At 57.8% G+C, this 23,192-nt stretch overlaps 1 protein-coding gene across 1 annotated transcript in view; it reads left to right on the top strand.

Moving 5' to 3' along the window:
* ZMIZ1 (zinc finger MIZ-type containing 1) overlaps positions 1 to 23,192 on the top strand; it is a 174,966-nt gene that overhangs the window by 49,777 nt on the left and 101,997 nt on the right. The window contains exon 4 of the mRNA XM_023764400.1: positions 22,195 to 22,303. Coding sequence (XP_023620168.1) covers positions 22,244 to 22,303 — 60 coding nt within the window. The 5' untranslated portion in view covers positions 22,195 to 22,243. The remainder of the gene's footprint in view (positions 1 to 22,194; positions 22,304 to 23,192) is intronic.

Raw genomic sequence — 23,192 nt, 5'->3', positions numbered from 1 at the left:
CCGCCTGGCCCCAGCTTGCCTGGTCTTTGGAGGCACCTCAGCTGCCCCCTCTGTCCATATGGTGCCCCTCCAATCAGAGAAGCGCTGTGCCCTGATTCATCTAGTCTTCCAAGTTCAGCTGAAGTTTGCCCGGGCCCGTGAGTCCTCAGCACCCAGCCTGGGAGGGGAGCACACCTATGCACAGTGAGGTGAGGTGTGGACTCACCCACGGTCACAGGTCACAGGGCACAGGGCAGTCAGGGCAGCCCTGGCCCCTCCTTCCTGCCTGCAGTGACCCCAGAGTCTGCGGGCCACGACTGAGGTTCTTGTGGGGGCATTGGTGCCCGCTGACCAGCAGGAGTCTGTCCTGTGAGTGGAGAATCTCACACAAGTGGCATTTAGTGGGAGTGACTTATTTATGTTAAACCTGATTGCACCCTTTTTCCTCATTGCACAAGTAATGCATGCTTACTGTAGGAAGTCTGCAAGTCTCAGGCAAGTGGAAAAGGAAAAATGAAATCTGCCCAGAATCCTCCCACCTAGAGGTCACGCTGGTCAACATTGTAGAGTATTTCTTTCTGCTCACTTTATACTTTCTTTCCTTCCTTTGGGACTTGGGGTTATAGGCAGGTTTCTGAGGCATTCAATGTTCGTAGGAAACATGATTGCTAACGGCCCGCTGAGGGGCCCGGAGGAGGGCCAGGCCAGTTCGCAGTCGGCATGACCCCGCCTGGGCTGTTGTGATGTGGCACCGCCAGGGACGTGGTGGGGAGAGTGCCCAGCCTTGCAGTTCACAGGGGAGGTGGCCTGGCCTGGACCCCTGGCTGGAGAACCCAGCGGCTCTGACTTGCCCATGACTTTGGGCCTGTCGGGCCTGTCTTCCTTTGTGGGAAATGGTCGAGTGGGTGAACGGGCTCTCTGAGTCCTTGCGTCTAGTCAGCCTGCTGCAAAGGCCCTGCTCACTGGCGCCTGCAGATGCAGCGATGCATTCCTTCTTCTGTCCATCCGACATTGAGCGCCTACTGTGTGCAGGTGGTAGTGAACCTCTGGACGAGAGGCCCCTGTTCACAGCGCTGTTCTCCCCCTAGTTGCATCTCCCACAGCCCTTTCCCTTTTAACCCACAAGCCCTCCCGGCCCCTCCTCTCCTACCCCGCAGCAGGCAGGGACTGGAGCCCAGCTGGGCAGGGTTGGTGGGGGTCCCAGGAGGAGCCATCTCCGGCCTTCTCCTCCTGCCAACGTCCTTGGTGGCCCTTAGACAGCTTTATGGAGGACGAATTGAGGCTGTCTCCCTCCTGGCAGGTTTATTTCTTCATTTTTCAAGCCCTGCTCTGATTTTTCCATGTCGGCCTTCCTGGTCTCCCACTCCTCCCCCCGGCATGTCTCCCCTTCCTCCCCCCCTCATCTGTCAGCCCAGCCAGGAGAGAGGGCCACTGGCCTCCAAGGTGATTGAATTATTGGGGGGGGAGACAGGCCAGGGTTTTCTGCGTGAGTGCTTTTGGCTTCCTGCCCTTCGAGGAGGTTGGGGGAGGGGGTATGATGGTGGTGACTGTGGGCTGTGGTTTTCCAAGACAGCCCTGCTCTCCCTGGTCTGGGCCTAGGATGGTCCCTGCCACAGATAGGCCGGCCGAGGGACACTGCTCTATCACCCATGCTCTGCCCAGCCCAGCCCTGCTCAGGCCTCAGTCTCACCTTCAGCCAAATGGGCAGGTCTCTAACCAGAGGAGGAAGGACAGACTTTAGGGCAGTTGTGACTTCTGGCTCACACACGAGAACTTCTGACACATCTGCTCTCTCTGTGCTGCAGTGCCAGACACCCAGGATGAAGGGGAAAAGGGAGGCTAGCACTGGTAAAGCACCTACTGTGTGCGCCAGGCACGTTCACATGCATGCCTTCATGTAAACCTTTTAGTATTAACTCAAAGACAGGCAGCAACAGGTAAGAGTTACTGGCCTTTTTATATCTGAGACGTGTACCCAGTGCAAGCTGCTGCTTCTGATAACCTGTGGGCTTGTGGAAAACAGGGCTCTGTCTGGGTCTCCTCTGGATCTCTGGGAGGGCAGAAGGCCAGACACTCAGAAGGGACCCAATAAATGCTTGGGGAACTTGGTTGTGCTGATATAAGACCAGAGAGGTGAAGCCACTAACCCAAGGTCACACAGCTAGAAATGAAGTCCCGCTTTGCCCGGCTGCAAGCCATCTCTCCTGGTCTGGGTGTTGGCCTTTCCAGCCAGCATTGTCCACTGACATGACTGCTGTGGCAGGCTGAGAGCTTGGTGGCTCCAGGTCTCACCCCTTTTCCGCTGGTGTGTGTGACTCCGCCGGCCAGACCCCATACCTTCTCTTTCCAGCCTGCCTCTTCCCCCAGAGGAGGGGCTGAAAAGGGAAAGCTCCTCTCCCGCTCGGCTCGCACTCCAGCTCATGGAAATGAAAAACACATTGGCTTCATTATCTCGGACTGAATGAGCAGGGTTGCCATGGCGACAGCCATCTCTGGCCCGTGAGGGGGCAGGGAAGGGGCTGGTGAGGCCATGGCAAGTGGGGACCGGGCAGCGGGTGAGCAGGCACGCTGAGCAGACAAGCCACTGGAACAATTGCCACTCATGCCACCTGCCCTGGCCCTGGGCCCCCAGCTTCACATCCCCATCCTTGGGCAGACAGAAGCAGGCAAGCCCTGCTTCCACTATAGCTCCTTGCCCACCTGTCCATCGCCAGTCCATCTGCCTCCTTCGAGAGGGGCACCGAGGGTGCAGGTGGACCCGTGCCTCACACCATCCTGGAGGTCAGAGGGAAGGTGAAGAGGGAGGTGGGGCACTGGGAGGGGCAGTGGCCTGTTCCCAGCAGAGACCAGCCCTGGGCCTTCACTGGCATAGATAGAGGAAATGCCCAGGGGTGCCAGGCTGTCCACACCCCAGCACTCACCCCAGCACTCCTGCGTGACCAGGGTCATCCTGGTGACCCTGTCCTCAAGCTGAACCCTCTTAAAAGAGGTTGAGTCCCCAGATTTCAAACAGAACAACAGGTGTGCCAGTGGCTGTGGTGATGTCAGCATGAGTCCTGGCCCAGCGAGGCCTGTGCCTGGGAAGGCCCAGGCAGTGGCCTTGGCTCCAGACCAGAGCTGGGTCATCCCCATGGCCCTCACCTGGGCCAAAGCCAAATGCCCTGATGCCGAAATGGGCCCTTCCTTAGGTCCCTGCCCCATCGCCTGTCACCCAGGTCTTGAGTCTCAGAGCAGCCTGTGCTCAGGCTGATCCGAGGGAGGCTGGCTGCACCTTCGCCTCCAGCCTCCCTGGTGGGGTGGGAACCACGCTGGCCCTCCGAGTGGCCCCATGCAGACACTGCTGCCTCCCTCTGAGTGGTCCCTCCTGCGGTCCAGAGACACTGAGGCAGCTGCCCACAGACTCTCCTTTCAGACAGTGCCCGTCAGATAAACCCCACGCTGTCCCCAACTATACTTTCAACCTTGACCCTAACCCTAACTCCAGACCCAGCCTCCACCCCAGCCTCCTGACACAGCCCACCTGGGTCCGTGTGCACTGCTCTCTCACCCAGCTTTCCTGAAGCCGTTCCTCCACCCTGAACGCTCCTCCCTCCCGGCTGCCCAGCCCCACAGGCGTCTCCTCTCATTTCCTGTTGCAGATGAAGAACCCAGGACAGAAAGTGCAAGTGACTTGTCTCAGGCCAAGGAGAGCCAGGGCAGCAGGGCCGGGGTTGGGATGTCCCTTTGCCAGGAGGCCAAGCCTTCGGTTCCCACCGACATGGGCCAAGGGTCCGCGTGGCCCTGGATGGAGCCCAGCAAGTTTGGGGCCGGGTTTGAGCCTCCTGTTGACTGTTGTCGGGGAGGGCCCAGGAGGCGTGCTCCCTGCGAACCCAGCTGGCTGGCTGGGCCTCAGTAAACAGGGACAGCCCTGCAGCCCCACCCACCAGCGGGCATGTGCCTCTGAGGGGACAAGTGTTGAGCAGCCAAGCTTAGCAGATGTGGTCAGAGTGCCCATGGCACTGCCCGTGGCCTGGCCCTCCTGCCACATGGAGGCGGGTGCCGAGGGGACGGCAGCACAGGCAGGAGGAACCCCAGCACCTTCCTGGAACAGAGGAAGTCCAGGGCTCCCCAGCAGCTCATTCTAAAATGCAGAGCCCCAGGCCCTGCCCTGGTCTCCCTGCAACCGGTGTTTGCAGCTTCTCAAACCCAAACTGCGGGCACTGCTGGCCTTGCTTCTTCCAAGGGCCAAGTCAGCCTGCCTCAGTGTCTCAGGCCCGTGCTTCTGGTTCCAGGGTCATGACCCCTTGCTGACCCTCTCTGGGCCTTGTCCTGCAGAGGGTCAGCCTCAGACCAGCCCTGGGCCTTGTGCCTCCCCCTCCCCCTCTTCCCTCTCATTCATCATCTGCCCACCCCAAAGCCCACAGTCCCCATGGCATCGTCCCCGCCATTGACCTCCCCTGACTCGGCAGCTCTGTGTCCCAGGCCTGCCTTCCAGCCACCACCATGGCCGCCGCCCACCTCCCCACCCACCAGCTGAGGGTGGCTGCTGGGCGAGGCTGTCATTTCCCTGCCGGTGATTATAGGTTTGGGGCTGAGGGAGTCTGAGCTGAAGGAGGAGGAGGAGCCAGGCCTCTCACCCTGATGCCAGGCCCCAGAGACACCCCCAGAAGGGCAGCCTGGTGTGGGGTGCTTTGGGGGCCTCGACGGGGATTCCTGTAACCCGATGCCACCAGCTATGGGTGCATGTATGCGTGTGAGTGTGAACATGTGTGCATGCCTGTGTACACATCTCCAAAGGGTGGAGGGATCCCTTGTGCTGATTTAAATTAATCCTCTCATAAGCCTGCAGGCAAGCCCAGTCTGTTTTCCAGGAAAAAAAGACAAAACTCAGGAAGGGCAGTGGACTGACCTGGGTCACACAGCAGGTTAGGGCAGAGCCAAGACAGGGGCCTACCGCGGCCCCTGTTGCCACCCAGCTTGTCAGCCTCCTTCTTGCCCTGCCCTCGCCCACCCTGAAGGATGGGGCAGCAGGGAATTGACTGGGCTGTCACAGCCTCCGAGGGGCTGAGTGCTGGGTGCCACCTTCAGAGGGTAGTGCCATCACCATGCCCCCCAGGGCCGGGTTTGGCCGGGACAGTGTGAACGGGAACTCTGGTTCCAGGTCTGCGGAAGCCGGGAACGCCACCCATGTTCCCAGCTGTGGAAACTGGGATTGGCCACCACAGATGAGGTGGCCCCAACCAGACCCAAACCTGGGCCCTCCCATTGTCCCCTCTGGGGGACAGGGAGGTAGTGTGAGTGTCAGGGACAGGGCTGAAGGGCCCTCCGCAGGGTTTGAGGATTTGAGGGGAGAGTGGTTCTCAGCCCAGGCTCTAGAATCAGGCCGCCCGTGTTCAGATCCAGGGCCCAAGCCACAGAACCTCTCTGAGCCTTGGCGTGCTGATCACACGAGACGAGGGGAAACAAGGGGAAACAATGAGTGTAGCCGAGGTCACCGTACGTGTTGCCAGTGTCCTCGTGCTCAGTCTGTAGGTGCCAACGGCCCTGCCCTGAGCAGTGAGGAAAGTGTGAGGGCAGGCGGTGTGTGGGACCCAGCCGGGAGGGACGTCACCTGTGCCACATGGGGCTTCCCCAGGGCCTGGCCACTCAGGAGCCAGCGTTTCTGAGGAACAGGACTGGGCCTTCTAGGTCGGCGGCCACTCCCAGGTCCCAGCTGGCCAGACTGCCGGCCACCAGAGGACCCCAGGGGAGCCATGGGTGGCCTGGTCCCCAGGGCTCAGTCCCAGAGCCGGGAGCGTCAGGGAGCCAAGGCTGGTGGAGGGCTGCCTGTGCCTGGCAATTCACAGCATGTCTGCCTGTCACAGTACCTCGATAGGGAAGATTTGTGGGTGAGATTTGCAATTCTGTTTTCTGTACGGGTTATAAATCAGCTGCACGCACACTCTGGATGCAGCGCAGGCCTGAGGCGTGCGCACTGGCGCTCACACACATACCCAGAGATGCGGTCTGGCCCCTGCCTGATGTGTCCAGGGAGGGGAAGGAGCTCTCCAGGGCTCTTCCTGGCTCAAGGGACCCCAGAACCACCCACAATCAAGGACTCAAGGCTGGGAGGCAGGGTGTTCCAGTGATTAGAGAAACAGCCATCACACAGGTTATAAGTATGACCTGGCTGGGTCCAAATCCTGGCCTACGGTTTACCAGCTGTGTGCCCTTGGCCATGTTGCCTGCAGAGCTCCCTGCCTCCATTTCCCCATCCGTGAAATGAAGCTAAGTATAGTGTGCACTGCAGAGCATGGTGGAAAGAATAAAATGAGTTAATACACATGGAGTGCTTGAAACGGTACGAGCGCCTGGAGGAGCTCAGGAGGGTTGGCTGCCATCATCATCATCATCATCATCATCACACCATCATTATTTAAGACCCCGCCTAGATTTCAACATAAGGTCAGGGCCTGAACCCAGCTCTGCGTTTTGCTAGCTGTGTGAACTTGGACATGCTATTGAGCCCCCACCATTCGTCTATAAAATGGACTATCACTACCTACTTTGCGGGGCTGTTCTGGGCTTTCACGGAGATAAAGCTCAAAAAAGATGCAGCATCAGGACACATCAGCCTCAAGGAGGGCCTCTGGGGAAGGCCTGGCTTCCTGGGGAATGTTTGGATAGGGGAGGGCTCCGTGTGTGGGGGTTGGGGGGATTCTGGGAACCTCTGTCCCCCTTCTGCCACCAGGGAAGTAAACCGCTTTCCATCCAAGCCCTCCTCTTCCCACTGCCACTCCTTCTAACCCTCTCCTGAGAAGAGGGCTCTGAGACTGGCAGGTGTGAGCCACAGCTCTGCCACTTGCTGACCGGGTGGCCTTGGGCAGGCACTCCCCGCCTCAGTTTCCTCCAGCAAGGGCTAATCGCACCTGCTGCAGCCGGCCGCTGGCGAGCAAGTTAAATGAGATATGGAGCACTCGGCGCAGTGCCCAGCGGCCAGGTGAGCGCTCCGCAAATGCCGTCACTGCCCCCCTCTTTGCCTCCCCTGCTCTCCTGCTCCCGTCCCCTCCCACATCCGATGCCCAAAAAGCATCTTCCCAGGCCAGACGTTTAAATATTTCTCTCTAAAAAGATGGGCTCTAAGATCCACGAGGCGCCTCTGGAGCGAGTCTGGATGGAGGGAGATGATTCAGAAATTCAGACCTGCTCTGATCTGATAGTTCCCTATGCAGCCACCTAAGGCCGAAGCCTGCGGAACAGGCGGCCCGGCCTCGCTCGTCCATCGGCCACCCACCTCCGAGCCTGTCCCACGCCCTCCGGGTCCTGGGTGCTGGCAAACACAGGCTTGCTTCCTAGCTGTTCCCTGGCATTTTTACCTGCTCAGCCATGAAGCCCTGGAAAGCGGCGATCTGGGGATGAGTCGCTGCTTGCACAAGTGGGGGCGGTCCACCAGTGCCCACCGTTTTGCAGAGCTGACACTTTTGCACCTCTCCCGCTCAGCTCACCGCCCCTGCTGCAGCATGGCGAAGCCTTGGCCGCAGGGTAATTGCTGGGAGCATCCCAGGCCAGGCCTTGGTCTTTGAGCAGAACTTTGGAGGCTGGGCTTCTCTGTTGCCAGGGAAACCAAAGGGTTCCCTGGAAAGGAAACCACAGCAGCGCTTGGGCTGTTAAGAAGCACCCCCTCGCTCCCCCCAGAATGCGTTCCCTCCAAAAGTGATTCCCCCAAAACTGTCGAGTCGGCAGCATCCTGCCTCCTCCCGAGCCTGCTGAAATGATAGAAAATGAAAGCTGCCCCTGACCTTGTGCTTTTCGCCTTTCTTAAACATTCCACTGCAACACAAGGACATGTTTTGTTTTTTCTTATTTGTCTTCCTCCCATGCCAGCTGGGGCTCTGAGACCTCTCTCCTCTTGTTGACTAGAGCCAGAAGGGAAAGGACTTCCACTTTTTTTTTTTCATTCAGCTGTCAGTAGAAATAAACAAGCAGGTTTATATTTGGAAAGCAGAGGAGGGTCTCAGCCGCCAGGCCAGGCCGCTGTGTCCGGGGTAGGTCACAGCCTTTGTAACCCCTCGTGCAACAATGGCTTGAAATTTGATCCGCAGATTTGCAGAGTGCGGGGTGACTGCAGCAAGCCTGCTTGATGCACGTTGACTTTTAAATGCCATTGGAGGAGCGTGGGGTTCTTCAGTGGCTGGCAACACAGAGCCTGGGAAGAGATGTTTCTAGAAAAGAATCCCCTGAGCAGTGGAGGTGCGGGCAGGGTCCGGAGTGCCCACGTTTCCTTCCCATCCATCATCCGAGGCTGTGCAAGGAGGCAGGGAGCTTTCACCCCGATTCACAGGCCGGGCAGCTGGGCCTCAGTGGGGTTTTGAGATTCTCTCAGGAGTGAAGTGAGGACACCCCGCGGTTATTTTGTTAGGAGACAAAACACAACAGGAAAGAAGGGAGAGAGAAGCATGGCCAGCCTTCACTTTCAGATCCCTGGATGCTTTGGGGGACTCAGTAGAGAAGGAAAAGAGACTTTGATCCAAATCCCAGACAGGCCTGGGTCTCCCTGTCTGAACAACTGCTTCCTGGAGGCCCCTCCGGGTCTGCGTCCTGGAGGCCCCTCCGGGTCTGCCCCACAGCCAGTGTTCCCACGGCCACTGTAGTGATCCGAGCTGTTATTTTTCACCTAGAACTGACTCTGTGTTCCGTAAGTAATTTTAAACAAATTCTGTTCCTGTCCCTGCACTTCCGTGGGGAGAAAATAAGACCCAGCTGGGTTTTCCACTGTCCTCAGCAGACCAGGGTTTGCAGTCCACGCGGGTCCGGCCCCCGACAGCACAAAGACCGGGCCTCAGGTCCAGCCGCTGGTCCGAGGAGGCGTATTGATGGGGGCTCGAGTGCTTCTCGGCCTCATTCGAGATTGTCAGTGGAAATTTTTGGTGATTCCTGAAACCCTCTGTCAGATCTTGTTATTAGCACGAGGCTCTCAGAGTGTAGAGTAAACTAATGAATTACAGCATGATTACACAGCACATAATTAACTTTGTAATTAATATGCAACTGCCACTTAAGCTAAAACACTGCTTATAGAGACGTACGGCAGTAGTAAATCACAGGTCAGAAACAGCACTTTGGAATTTTCAAAAGAATGAGCGTAAGCAGGGAATCACTTAAGGCAGCAGGGTGAGTTAATTAAAAAACAGATGAGTTGTGAGCATTCTGCTTCATTTCAATGCCTTCTCCTTTAAGAAAGACCCTCATGCCACCCTGCCAGGCTGACCAGCCAGGCCTGGTCAAAAGGGCACTGGGCATGTGGCTTTATTTCCGAAATAAGACTGGCCTTCCCTGCCGCATCCCAGCCTGTTCCCAAGTCTTGGCCCTCTGCCCAGCCACACTGTCCCTGGGGACCAAACCTCCTGGCCCTCTGGGCCTCACTCCATTTCGCCTCCTGCAGAAAGACCATGGGGATGCCCCCCGCCCGGCCCTGGTCTAGCCCCCGTGGTAGGGACCGCCAGCAGGTGGGGTGGCACAGCTTGTCACCTGGATTTTAGGCTTCTGGAAGGCAGGGTTGTCATCTTACTTTTTTTGTTTACTCCTGTCTTCCCCAGCCTCCTGCCAGAGCATGAGAGCTAGAAAATGCCTTAGGAATCATCTCACCCCATTTCACAAGGCCAGAGAGTCAGGAGGCCTGCTGTGTGTCCACAGCAGTGCACGTGTGTTGGCATGCTGGGGGACATCCCCCTGTGGGATCTGGAGCCCTCGAAGGACGGACGCCTCTTGTCTGTGTCCCACTCAGCTGGGCACAGCCAGTGTGCAGAGCTGGCACACAGTGTGCCGGGCGAATGGTGGAGCTGAAGGGCCTCCTTCAGGACAGCCTGGAGGCCAGCCGTCCGTGGCACCATGTTCATTGGAAGGTAGCATGGTTTGGCAGGTGGATGCTGGGTCTGACACGTGGATTCGAAGCACGCTTTGCCATTTTCTGATCTTGGGCAAGTTCCTTAACCACTTCGGTCTTAGTTTTCCCATTTTGGGACAGTGCTAATCACTCTACTTTCGGGTACAGTATATTGTTATAAAGATAATTCACATAAAATGCCAAAGGTGCTCCCGGACACTCAGTAGATACTAAGATACCTGGATTGTTCTCATTGTTAATTCAAATCAGGAACTGAGATTTCTGAGGCTGCCCACTCCGCAGCCTCAGGGAGAGACCTCTGGCTGTCTGGGCCACCTCGGTCTGGGCCACCCTGGCCTGTGACCTGTGGTTCCTGTGGCCGGGGTGTCCTCTCTTTAGAGTTCATGGCTTGGGTGGTGCAGAGAAGGGGCCAGTCTCCCCAGCCAACCTAGCCTGTGCCTCAGGCAGCTCATTGGACCTTCCAGCTCTGGTCTTTGCCCTCACCGCAAGTGGCCTGGAGCACGGAGCCCAGGGGGCCCTCAGGCAGGCAGGCTCCTGGCTGGTTAGGTCTGTGGCTGCATGAAGCTGGCCATGATATTGGATTCAGAATCTGGGGCCCCAGTCCTGAGGGGAAGGGTTTCAGTCGTTAGCGAGGGTGCCCTGTGGCTTCTCTTCCGGCAGACACTTCCGTTTCTGGCCCCTGCCCCCCAGCCTGCCTGCTGCCCGCCATCCCCCGCCTTCTCTCTCCTGCTGCCCAGCCTCTGCACCCTGCAGCCACTCTCCTTAGGTCTGAATTTCTCAGTGAGTTCCAGGAAAATGAGTCCTATGGGATTTTAAAATGTATTTAGTGGAAAAAGTGGTTTCCACCCAATAACTTTGGGAAGCCAGATTCTAAGGCCCTTCACAGGGGAGGGGTTCAGTAACCCCACGGGGAGAATCTGAGCTGGCCCCCAGCAGCCATGAGCAGAGAATCCTTTGTTCAGGGAGGATCGGACCTCAGGTGTTCTGCCTCCTTTTGCCCAGAGGAGACTGGTTCCTCCCTGGTCTCCCTGCCTTTGTCAGTGACACTGCCTGCCCTGCCCGCCCGGACAGACATCACTGGGTGTCCAGGCCCCTGCACTGGAGGAGCAGTGCTCTGCTCACGTATCCTGAAGGTCCAACCCAATCTCTCCTTCCTTCTGGAACTTTCCACAACTGGCCTTTGCCACCAGGACACCTCCCTCCAGCTCCTCTGGTCAGTGGGTACAGAGCCCCTGCCTCAGCCACCCACGACCTCTGAGGCCTGGCACTGAGCCTGTAAGGTGGTTCCCAGAGACCCCGTGTGAGGGTGAGTGAAGCGGGCAGCCTCACTCCCACCCCTCCATCCAGAGCATGGCCCCTTCCATTGTTGCATAAATGGATCTTCTGCCTAAGATGTTGTTGCAATCTTTAAAAAAAATAAGTTTTTAGAATAGGATTTTTTTTAAAAGATTGAAGATCTTAGTGTCTGGCGGTCGCTTTCAACGCCCTTGCTGTCCCCTCAGCGGCACCAGCTCCTCTCGGCCAGGTCCCGCTGCCTCTGCTGGAGATGATCCTGGGTCCTGTGCCGACCCAGCGAGTGCTCCCCACGCCCTGGCTTGCCACCGAGCACAGCAGCCTGGGCAGCAGGCACCACGGCTCCTGCTCCTGGTTTACAGACTCGGAGCCTGAGGCACGCAGAGGGCAGCAGCATTTTGTCCTACGTCACAGGAGCTAGCAAGTGGCAGTCAGGATTTGAACCCAGGCAGCCTGATGTCCTTAACCACTGAGCAACACTCCCCATGTAAATGGGGCTCTGACCCGAGTGCCTTGTAAACTGCAGAGTACCCGCACAGTTAGAGCAGTGAGCCAGCGTGTGGCGGTGGGGCACCGGGTGGGAGTTTTTGTCTTGTGGACTTCAGGAAGCATCTTCAGGTGGCCTGTGGGGTGCCTAGCTTGTCCCTGGAGGGTTCCATGAATGAGACCCCCACTCCCAGCCTGGGATGGGGAGGCCCAGTCCCCGAGTAGCCTCATACCCAGACACTTCCCGAGTACAGACCAGAGGACAGGGTGGGTGATGGGCACCAGACCCAGCTCAACCCCAACCCCACCCCAGCCAGAGGGCCTCCTGGAGAGATGGGGCGAGGGGGGCTTGTGGGGTCTGTGCCAGCCTCAGCCCAGCTGAGATGGTGAAAATCTCCGCACAGATCCACCGGGTCCTCTTCTGCCAGGAAAACCGCAGTTTCTGAGTGGGAGCAGAGCCGACTCCTGCCCGGCGCATGGCCTGCCGGCACCCTGTCCTACCCCCCCACCCCCACCCCTCCAGGCTGCTGGGAGCGCGGCCGGGCAGGCCCACTGTATCTTAGCTGTCTGTGACCACAGGCCTGGCCTGGACAGGCATCTGTAAGGGGGTGCCTCGACCAAATTAGGGCCAGAGAGAGCCGAGAAGTTCAGGGAACTGGGGTGTGAGCCCTGACCTCCCACTTCTGACCCACGATGGGGCTTCAAGTCTCTGCTCTCTCTCCACCCGACCCTTGCCCCAGGCCTGTTTCCTCATATGTAGATAGGCCTGAGCAGGTCCCCAGATCCCCTCCAGACCTAAGCCATGAGGACTTTTTTATTTCCACTGTTAGCTCAAGTAACTGTCTGCTTTCTGATTTGTTTCTCTAATATTTTATTTTATGAGAATTAAGAAAAATCTGACAGTTCATAACAGTTAACTAAAGGAGAAGGCATGTCCAGTTAGTGAAAGTAAAAGCCCAGACGTGGGAAGAACAGCTGCTGTCCTAGGGCAGCCATGCTTCCTGCGTGACGGGAGAAAGCACGCGTCTACTCTGAGCCTCAGTTTTCTCATCTGCGGAAGGGGGTGGTACTTGTCTGCAAGCTGCTGTGAGGCTGTGACACAGGTCGTTGCAGCGTGGCTGGCTCACCTGAGTGGGCCATACATGGGCTCTCAACTCCAGAGGAACCTGGCTCTGAGTCACAGTTCAGGGGAAAGGGCACAAAGTCAGACATCAGGAAGTCCGCATGCGGCTGTGCTCACGCCTGATGGGCTGCTGACCTCAGCAAAGCCCTCCCCTTCCAAAGATGGGCTGGTTCAGGTGATTCAGGATGGCTGGGCGGAGGGTGTGTGGAGGATGGGCAAGACATGGCCGGACTCAACTGGAGGAGTGGTGATTGATTCGCCATGCCTGCCTGGGGTATGACGTGGAGGTGGTGTGCCGTCCCCCATCGTCCTGCCATCCCTGTGCCAGGTGATCCTTAAGGGCTCATCTAACTCTGGCTCTCCCTGACATGCCATTGGCCCCGTGCCTGTCTGTGTCTCCCTGAGAATGCCAGGTGGGTAGATTTGGAACCTCGAGGAGCTGGGCTTAGGGAGGGGCAGTAGGGAACACCTTTGTCCCTAGAGCTGTAAGAGAGTCTGCAGGGTATTTACAACCTTCTAGAGGCCACAGCTGGTGGTTAGGGGGCCTGGCTCCATCTCTAGCCTCATTCCACCCTATATCTCCCAAGGGCCCTCAGGGAACTTCCTCCCTCCCTCTTCCCCACTTCATGGCATCCCAGCCTTGGAATCACAGACAAGAGCCTCTGGACCAGTAGTTCTCAACCTTGGCTGCACATTAGAATCACCTGGGAATCTTGTTAAAATCCTGATTTCTGGGCCTCATCCTCTGGAAATTCTGTTTCTTTGTTACCAATGATGAGGCCCAGAAATCAGGATTTTAACAAGATTCCCAGGTGATTCTAATGTGCAGCCAAGGTTGAGAACCACTGCCCTAGACGAAGGCAGGTTGGGGCCACTGCATGGGCCCTGCTATCCTGAAGGCTCGTGGCTGCCCAGCACCCGCAGCACCAGGCAGGACACTGTCCTCATGTGCCGACAGTGGGGGCCAGCGAAGGCCTGCCACATTCCCATGGAGAGTACGACATGGGAAAACATCAAGTCCAAGGTCACTCATGTGACCTTGAGCAAGTCATTGGACCTCTCTGAACCTGTTTGGTAATAGTAGTTGGGACATCGCAGGAGAAGTCTGAGGCTCACAGCGAGGTGAGCTGAGTCACCTCGTGGCTGACATGTAGAGTTCAGTGTCCCCTCCCACCCTGGGAAGCAGAAGGCAGGGGCGTAGCCATGGGGATGGCTGTACATCCTGCGTTTGCTGACCTTGCCCAGGCTGCCATGGGTGCGGGACCTTGTCCAGGGCTGCATCTGGCCCTCCTTCACCTTTTGGGGAGAGGAGCTGCCAAAGGAAGTTCGCCCCGAGGTCAGGGACTCTGAGTGCCGCAGAGGATGGCAGGAGGGTTTGGCCTCAAGGGCATGGCCTGCGCCAGCTGAGGCCTTGCAAGCTGGGGCTAAGGCTCCCCCAAAGAACGCAGCTGGGACTCCCAGCCTCGCGTGGCTCTGACCAGTGGGCTGGCCCCTCTGTCAGGGCAGCATCGACACGTGTTCCCCAAGTAAGTCTCCTCCCTCTGGGTTAACGGTGGCATCCCAGAGCAGGCTGGCAGAGGTGGCAGTGTGGGGCCGGCCCTCAGGAGCCACACTCTGAAACACAAGGGTTCACTGTGTTAGCCCACAGACCACCGTTGACAGAGGTGTTCCTGTAGACAGGGTGGGTGCTGGGAGACTGGGTTATGGGGAGAAGGGGGTCCACCCTTCCAGGAACCCCAAGTGCAAACCTGTGTCCGAACTCCGGGCAGGAGTAGGGAGCCCTGTTAGGCCTCGGCATGGGCATCCCCGAGTGGAGGGAGCAGCTGGATTTGGAAGAGCTGGTGTCCAAGTCAGTTTCCCTTTTCAGACCACTGTCCGCGAAGTGACTGCACGTAGTCGGCTCCTCGGGCCAGTGGGGCCGTGAGGGGCACTTCCTGTCTGACAGTGGAGGACACAGACCCAGGGCGATAAAGCAGCCGCTCACCACCCCAGAGAACGGGAACCCAGAGAACGGGAAGGTTGGACTCAGGGCCACCCCTCCCCGGGAGCCTCGCCCTGCTCCAGGCCTCAAGCTGGCCCACGACCTGCTCCAGCCGCCCGGCCAAGAGTGGGAGCAGCTGGTCCTGGGCAGCTGCCCGGAGCTGCCTCTCGCCTCCCTCTGTCCTCAGCTCCTGTCCCTCTGCCCTTCCCTGACTTCCCTGGGACAGGGCACAAAGCCACTTTCCTCTGCCTGTCTCTGCTTCACCTCCACCCTCCTCCGGCGCCAGGCAGCGTGCAGTCTCCCGAGGATGGGGAGTGGGAGAGTCATAAACGTGTGAGCACAGGCAGTCCCTGCAGCTCTCTGAGCTTCTGCTCCTTCGCCGTGAAGACAAGCAGGGCATTGGGCTGGATCAGTCCTTCCCTAACCTCAGTCTCTTTCATTCCCTTTATGCTGTTTAAGGTGGTTCCTTAACCCACTCAGGTCTGCCATCCATCGCTCCCTAATTTACCCTTATCCTATATAATAAAAGGCTAATATGCAAATTGTCCCCTCTACTGCGAGTTTGACCAGGAGTTCGACCAGGGGCCAGGACCGCCTGCAGCTTCTCCCTCCAGCTGCCCCCTCCAACCTCCCCCACCCTGATCGGGGGCAGGGCCGGCCCTCCAACCCCCAATGTCCCCTTCCCCCGGCCAGCCTGGCCCAATCAGCCCGGATCAGGGTGGGCTGGCCAGACCCTACCTGTGCAAGAATTCGTGCACCGGGCCTCTAGTTCTCAATAATAGCAACAAACTCAGCAGTGATCATTGTTCTAGTCCAAATACATCACTAGGAATATCGACGAGGTTTCTGTGGACCACCTAAAATCATTCTTCCTCCGCCGCTGGTACATGCGTCGCTCTTTGGGAACCCTGGACTCGGTTACTGGAGTCTCTCCCAGTCCCAAGACCCTCTGATTAGGCTGGGCCATTGGGTATTCAGCTCTTGCCTCTCTACAATGGCTGTCCATCCACCCATTTGTCCGTCCATCTAATGAGCATTGCTGAGCACCTGCTGGGTACCAGACCCTGGGCTAGGCTCTGGGAATTCATAACCGGATGACATCCCAGCTGATGGGGGAGATGGATGCAGAGGTACACCACTGTCTAGTACCGCCGAGATGGGGTGCGAGGCAAAGACACTAGGGATGTACAAGTGAGTAGCTCTGCTGGGGGAAACCAACAAGAGGGTGGCAGTTGAAGCAGGCCTAGATGGGTGAAGGGGCCAGGAGCTTGGGGCTGAGGGGCAGAGGCAAGACAGGGAGGTGTGATGGTCAGAGCACAGTCCAGGAGATGGAGCAGCCCCATGTGGAGGACACAGGGTGCGGCTGGAAGTGGTAGAAAGTGGAGATCAAGCGAGAAGGCCCTGGACTGTCACATGCAGGGGTGGCAGGTCCCTGCTGAACACAGGGCCCATGCTCTCTGCCCTCTCGGAGTCTGAGAGCTGGTAAAGGGGCTGGCAGGGACAGGTCCCCGGGACCCCCGGGACCTCCCACCAGGCTGAGCTGTGGGCAGGTCCAAGCTCCCTGGCCTGGCGCTGTCTTGGAATGCAGCCTCTGTTCTGCAAGCTGTGGGCACAGGCCCTCCACCCCCACCGCCAGCTCCGCTCGCCCGGGGACCTGCGCTGCAGATGCAGGGTGATTGAGTCATTTCTGCACACCACTGCTCGCACGGCTCCCCGGGGACCCGTGCTCGCCTGTGCAAGCTGTCATGAGCTGTGTGTGCTCAAGTGCATCTGTGCATCACTCAGTGTGTGCACGTACTTAGTCTCAAGTATGCAAAGGAGTACATATGTGTGTAAGCATGCACACACGTAAGCAAACCTCTTCCCAGATGCATGTGTTAGGAGGACTGGTTAACTTGTTTGGCCTCCAAAGTGAAAAATAAAACTGGTGTTAGCACAGCTCATGTTGGCCCAGCATCCTAGGGAGCTGCCTCCAGGGCTCCATCCACATTTCTATGGGGCAGCTAAGAGCACCTCACTTCCCATGTGCTGGGAGGAGCCCACCGAGGCCATGTGCCTTCCCCAGCCTTTGAGACCAGGAGACATGCTTTCAGAGACAACCTGGGCCCAACTTAGAACAGCCAGGTGGGCTTCAGTCCCACTCGGCCATTGTCTCCTTCTGTGACCTTCCCCTCTTCCAGCCCCTACCTCCAATCCTGCCTCATGGGGGCACAGGACCAGGTGGTCCCCAGGCGTCCTTTCAGCTCCCAGCATTCTCTCTCTGAGCAGCGCTGTGTGTGTAATAGCAGCTAACTTTTCTGGAGCACGTCCGGTGCTGGGCACCGCTAAGGTAAACTTGGCCAGTGCTGTGCCAGGTGCTAAGAAGTGTAATACGGAAGCTTGGCCCTCCGAGAGTTCAACTAGGCGCTGGGAAGACTAGCCCACCCAGATGTCACCATCAGTCAGAAAACATACCTACGAGCAGTGACGCCAAGCTGAGCGCAGGTGCAAGGACAGTGTGAGCTGAGAAAGGCAGCGCAGCGGCCTCAGGCTCCCCTGGGACGGCGGCTCCCTCCCTGGGGCTGCCTTGGGACGGGCTTGCTTTGCTGTTTGGAGCCAAGCTTCTACATTTGTCGAGATGGAGCATTCAAACAGCTGAAGCTCCTGACAGAACTCCTAAGATGTTGGAGTCTGAAGGGCTGCCAGGGGCTGCTAGCCTTCCTGTTACAGAAGGGGAAACTGAGGCCTGGCGGCCGTGGCAGAGCAGGGTCTTCTCCAGGCCCCCAGGCTGACTAGCTTTGCATCTCCTACAGGCTCTTGTCTGCTCGGACCAGGAGAGAAGCCAGGGGCCAGAGGCGATGGGGGCTTGCCTGCTTGAGCCCACTCTCCATTCAGAGGCAGACGGCGGTGGAAGGGCTGGGGCCATGGGTGCACCCGGGGCCAGGCCCGCACAGTCTCCAGTTGGGAGGGAATGCCACGGTGGGCACTGGAGCAGCAGCCTTGGAGGATTTGTAGCGACTTGTAAAGGCTCATAGGAATCCAGGCTCTGAGGAAGGAGGCAGCTGTGGCCAGCAACGCTCCCACGGTGGAGGGCGACCTCTGCTGGCCGCTGAACACCGGTCACTTCTCGAGACAGCCAGCGTGCAGGGAGCCCAGGGGCCTTGAAGCAAGTGGGTGGATTTGGACAGTTTGGGTGGAACCAAAGGGATATCTCTTTGGGCGCAGTCACAGCCCGGAAGAGGGGGGGCTTCCAGGAGGCTTCATTCTTGGTGGAGTGGAAGAAACAACATATACAGTTAGAAAGGCAGAGCATTTGGATCTCAGCGAGCTGTGCCACCTCTCTGAGCCTTTTAGGACTAAATAAATTAGCAACGCACAGGACCAGGACTGGTGCCTGCACGTAGCAGGTGCAGAACTAATGGGGATTCCCGACCACCCCTCAGTGAGCGCCCTCTCCGGTGCCTCCTTTAGCCCACCCCTCTCTCCAGGCCTGGGGCCCTTGGCCTTCAGGTCCTGACCCCTCTTCTGCAGGGGCTGGAGCTGCCAGCCGCGTCTGTTCCTGATGTTAATAACCCTGATTTTCCATTGATCTCAGCAGTTTAAAAATGTCACCTCACCTGTGAGGGCCTGCATAACCAGCCAGGCATTCTGTTCCTTTATTGTAGATGACACACAGTTGTGACCTGTGACGTCTTCCCTGCTGGCTGCCACCCCGTCACTGGGTCTCACAGGTATCCCCGGCCCATCTGTCCATTTCTTGGCTCCTCTAGTCAGGAGCCCTCGCCTGGAAGGAGAGCGCCCGGGGCCTGGACCCAGCCCCCTGTGCTGTGTGGCTTTGGACAAACTCCTGCAGGCCTCGGGCTCCCCCACATAAAACCAACTGAGCTGTTAGGCTAGTGGGAGACGTTAAAGGACCTTTGGGTATTGATATTCAGAGAATCTTGGACTCTAGAAGCCAACTGCGACCAGCCACTGACTTCCAGGCAGGATGGCCACGAGCTCCCCGGAGCCCGGCCTGAGCTTGGACAGTTCCCTTCCCCCCGCCTTTTCCGTTTGCTTCCTAACGTGAGAACTGTGGCCCCACTGCCTCTGGGCCCAAAGGTGACTGCCTGGGGGCTCTGGACTCCCCATGCCTGCTGGGGGCTTCCCTGGGTGGCCCAAGCGCCTCAGGCTCCAGAAATGATCTGTCAGTCATTTGGCAGGTGCCTTATCAAAGCCCTACTAGGTCTCTCACCCTAGACCAGATGCTGTGCCCATCCTGGGCAAAGCTCCTACTTAGAGATGGAGCTTCATGAGGCCATCTGATCCCTCACCCTCACCATCCTCCTCTACAAATGGGGACTCGAAGGCCTAGATGCCAGAGAAGCCTGCTCGAAGCCCCTCTGGGCTCATAGGCTCATCAACAGTGCCCCCTGCTGGCTGCTTGGGTCGCCGCAGGCCCTTTGTCCTGGTTGGCTGCGGCCTGAGGACAGGATTGAGGCCTGCAGAGACCTGGGCTTTCTTGCACGCCCCGTGGAGCTGGCCTGGGGCAATAATGTTGCCCTTTGGCTGGCTGTGGAGACCACTCCTTGATGGGGACCCTGGCAGCCAATGTGCCCGTGCCCACATGCTTTGTCTCTGGCCCCAGAGCACTTGCCACATGAGGCTGGCTGAGGCTCTGTGCACGTAAACTCAGCCCCTGCTTTAGGGACACCCTCGCCTCTTCCTTCTCCCCCAGCACCCATGTTTACAGCATCAGAGAAGCCTCCTGCAGGGGCTTCCCTGTTCCTGTACAATTTAGGCTGTGACGGGAAAGCCGGGATTCTGGAGCTAGTTTCCACTATAATAGCGGTTCTCAACCTGTGGGTCGCAAACAATGAAAATACGTCCTGCATATCAGATATTTACATTACGATTCATAACAGTAGCAAAATTACAGTTATGAAGTAGCAACGAAAATAATTTTATGGTTGGGGGTCACCACAACATGAGGAACTGTATGAAAGGGTGGCGGCATTAGGAAGGTTGAGAACCACTGCACTATAACCTCTGAGCCTCAGTTTCTTCATCTGTAAAGTGGGAGGGGGTAGAGTAACAGTGTCTATCTGTGCCCAGTGCCTGAAACACCTGACTGATAGGAGGAGCTCAACAAATAGTCACCTGGAAGGTGACCTGGAGTGAATACAGACTTAGACCAAGATTTTCTTGAACACTGCAACTTAATTCATTTTAATCTCTGCATGCCCCGTGACCTAGCATAGGACCGGCACAGGACCGGTGCGGGAGAGCACTCGCTGGGAGAGTTGGAAGCAGCCATGGATGGGCAAGTGGGCACGAAAGATGTGTGCACGGGTGAGTGGATGGACAGGCATGTAGCTGGATCGATGATGGATGGAGAAGTCGGACATCTGGGTGTATAAATGTGTGCTAAGTGCGGGGAGTGGAGGGATGGTTGGTGGGTGGGGTGAGGGCAGAAGAAATAAATACGGGACATGCCTCACTGTGGTCTGGATGGAGTGAACCCAGAAAGCACGTATCAGCAGGACAAGGCCCACGTGAGGCAGCAGCTCTGCTTTTACAAGCGTGTTCTCCAGGTTAACCCACACGGGGATGGTGTGGCCAGGACACAGGTGACCTGCACACTGTGTGCAGTAATGACATGTGGAGACGGCTTCGGCTTTATCACTCCAAGCAGGAGGCCTGGACTAGGGCCGCACACCTTAGAACAGCACCTGGTGGGGGCAGGCGATTCGTCCGTACCTTGGAATTCTGTGCGGCCATTAAAAATGGAAAGGCTCTTTATGTCTTGAGTGGAATAAACTCTGATATATCATTAAGAGGGGGAAAAAATCAAGGTTCGGATAGTGTGTGTACAGTGCTTTCGTTTTCTGGTTTTTAAGGGGTGGCAGGGAGAAGACACGTAGATATTTGCTTCTCCAAGATGAGCCCCCCCACCCACCCCCGCCAGGAGACTGGTGACTGATCCTCCCAGGAAGGGCGCCGGGCCTGGGGAATGGCCAGCACTTCACTGGATCCCCTTGTGGACTTTCTCAGTCGTGAACCAGGCAAATTAGTTGTCTTGTCAAGCACAGACTGAGCAGTGTGGAGTGCATAGCAGAGCTCCTTGGAGGAGGAGCAACCTTGGTCCCCGGGCTGGCGCTCACGCTGGGGCCAGAGCCCAGGCATGGAAGCGGACAGGCATATGGGCCCAGTCCAAACACCTAGTCGCCGTGGGGACTTGGCAGGTCTCAGGATCTCAGTTTCCTCATCTGTGAAATGGAGATAATTGTAGTCTTAGAGAGTGAGCATGAGAAGTAAAGTGAGACACAGAAAGTGCCCAGGAAGTGGGGCCAGAGAGGAGGAACCTTCGGGGGGCAGTGTCTCGGAGTAGCAGAGAGGCCTGGGGCCATAGCCTCTGCTCAGTGCCCCGGGTCTGACCGTGTGTCTGAAATGCCCACTGAGTCATGGGAGGGCAGACCCACCCAGCACTGGGCAGACTTCTGCTTTGGCCAAAGACCTGGATCTCTGAGCGGTGGGGACGCCAGAGCTGGACACTCCGCCTGTCCATCTCCTTCTCCACCTTTATCAGCGTGGCCCCCCACAGAGGCCTGGGTCTCCAGGGTCTTTGGAGCTGAGGGGCCTCTCCCACTTGGCCTCGCCTCCTGGGAGGAGTGGCACTCACGTTAGTGCTCCACCGGCCATTCAGGAAGAGTGAGCCCGGTGGCCAGGACATTCATGTACCCAAGACCACTCAGCCAGGGGCTAGCATGGTGCCACCGCGTAGCTCCCTTCCTCTCTGCGAGCCTCAGTTTCCTGATCTAGAAAGTGGAGATGGTCGTAATGGCCTCCCTCCTTCTTTCCCAGGAGGGCAAGGGGGAAATGGAGGTGGAGCGGTTTGTAAAGTGTGAAGACTCTAAAGTGTGGGGGTTTGAGGAGGCACCCAACACTCACGACAGGGTCACTGCACTTACACCAAGTGCAGTGGAGGTCGTCACATGGGAAGATCCCGCCACACACACATGTGCTCATACACATATGCTCTCTCACACACACATGTTCACACACATACATGCTCACACACACATAGCCACATCGAGTAGGCTAAGCCCTGAACTGGAATCTGAAATGAAGTTGCCATCCCACCACCACCACCTAACACACGCGTGTGCATAGAAATGCATGTCTGAGTGTGCATTGCACGTCCCATGGTGGACACGCCTGCCCAGTGCTCACATCAGTCACCACAGAGAACACCCGGGAGCACCTCCCGTCCTCAGTCCGGATGGGGCTCCCAGGGCCACGCTTGGGGAAGGACAGGCTGGGCAGCTGGGGCCACGGTTTCTCCCACCAGCCCAGGGCTGCCTGGGGCAGAGGCCGCCATGGCTCGCAAAGGGCCCGGGAACCTCTGGGAGCCGCCGGGGCCAGCACGGCAGCGTTGGGGTTGGAGGGTGGCTGTAAGGCGGGTGGGCCTGGCGCAACCCCAGTGACGCCCACGCTCCTCTCTCTCCACAGGCTGGACAACGTTCATGGCTCTCGGGTAGAACCCAGCGAAACGGCCAGAATGAATTCTATGGACAGGCACATCCAGCAGACCAATGACCGCCTGCAGTGCATCAAGCAGGTGGGTGTGTGGCCAGAGCTCACTCCTCTACACGGACAGGCAGTAGGGGTGCTGGCCTGTCCTGTAGATGCGCATCTGGGCCCAGGATGGAGATGGTGGTGGACATGGGTCGACTGCCTGGGGCTACCTGACCACCCATCTTGGGAGAGCATTGCTGGCATGGACCATCCTCACTGGAATCACACACACTAGGTTCAAATGCTGGCTCTGCCTCGTCCCTGCCCCTCTACCCAGCTGTCATGCCCTCTCTGGGCTCTGCTGTGCACTGTGAGGATGCAGTAAGTGCCAAACTCCTTCCCAGACCTCAGCTCCCATTCCTCTGCTCCAGTGACTTCTCTATAAAGAAACAGAAGAAAAGGGCCTGGGAAACGTGATCATGTTACAGAAAAAGAAACCGAGGCACCGAGAGGGGAAGGGAGTAGCCTGAAGTCACAGCCCAGCCCCACCTGCCAATGCTCACACCCAGCTCAAGAGGCGATTTGCCTACCAGCAGCCCATCTGGATTGTTCAGAGGTGGGGAACGCTCACAGTGGGCTCAGAGACCCCCACTTTGAGAAGCCTGGTTGAGGCAGCCCCCCACGCCTCCTCCAGTGGTGGCCAGGTGGGTTGTGCCCACCCTCTGAGCTTAGCCTCCCTGCAGCTCCGAGTGGCAGCATCTCTGCAGACTGCAGAATGCTATTTTACTCCAGGGAGGAGCAGATACGGGGAAGGGGTATGGCTTTGATAGTACACAGACCTGGGCCCAATCCTCACAGCTCCATGTACCTACCGTGTGCTGTCCTTTTGTTTTTCGGCGTCTCCGTTTCTCCATCTGTCAGCTGGGGCCGATAAGGCCCACCTGGCAGGATGCTGTGAGGATATTGTGGGTGAAGCACAGGCCCAGCCCTGG

Source organism: Myotis lucifugus, unplaced genomic scaffold (assembly GCF_000147115.1).
Source record: "Myotis lucifugus unplaced genomic scaffold, Myoluc2.0 scaffold_330, whole genome shotgun sequence".
NCBI lineage: Eukaryota > Metazoa > Chordata > Mammalia > Chiroptera > Vespertilionidae > Myotis > Myotis lucifugus.
Note: the sequence above shows the minus strand (reverse complement) of the source record. Positions and strands in the feature narration are given on the sequence as shown.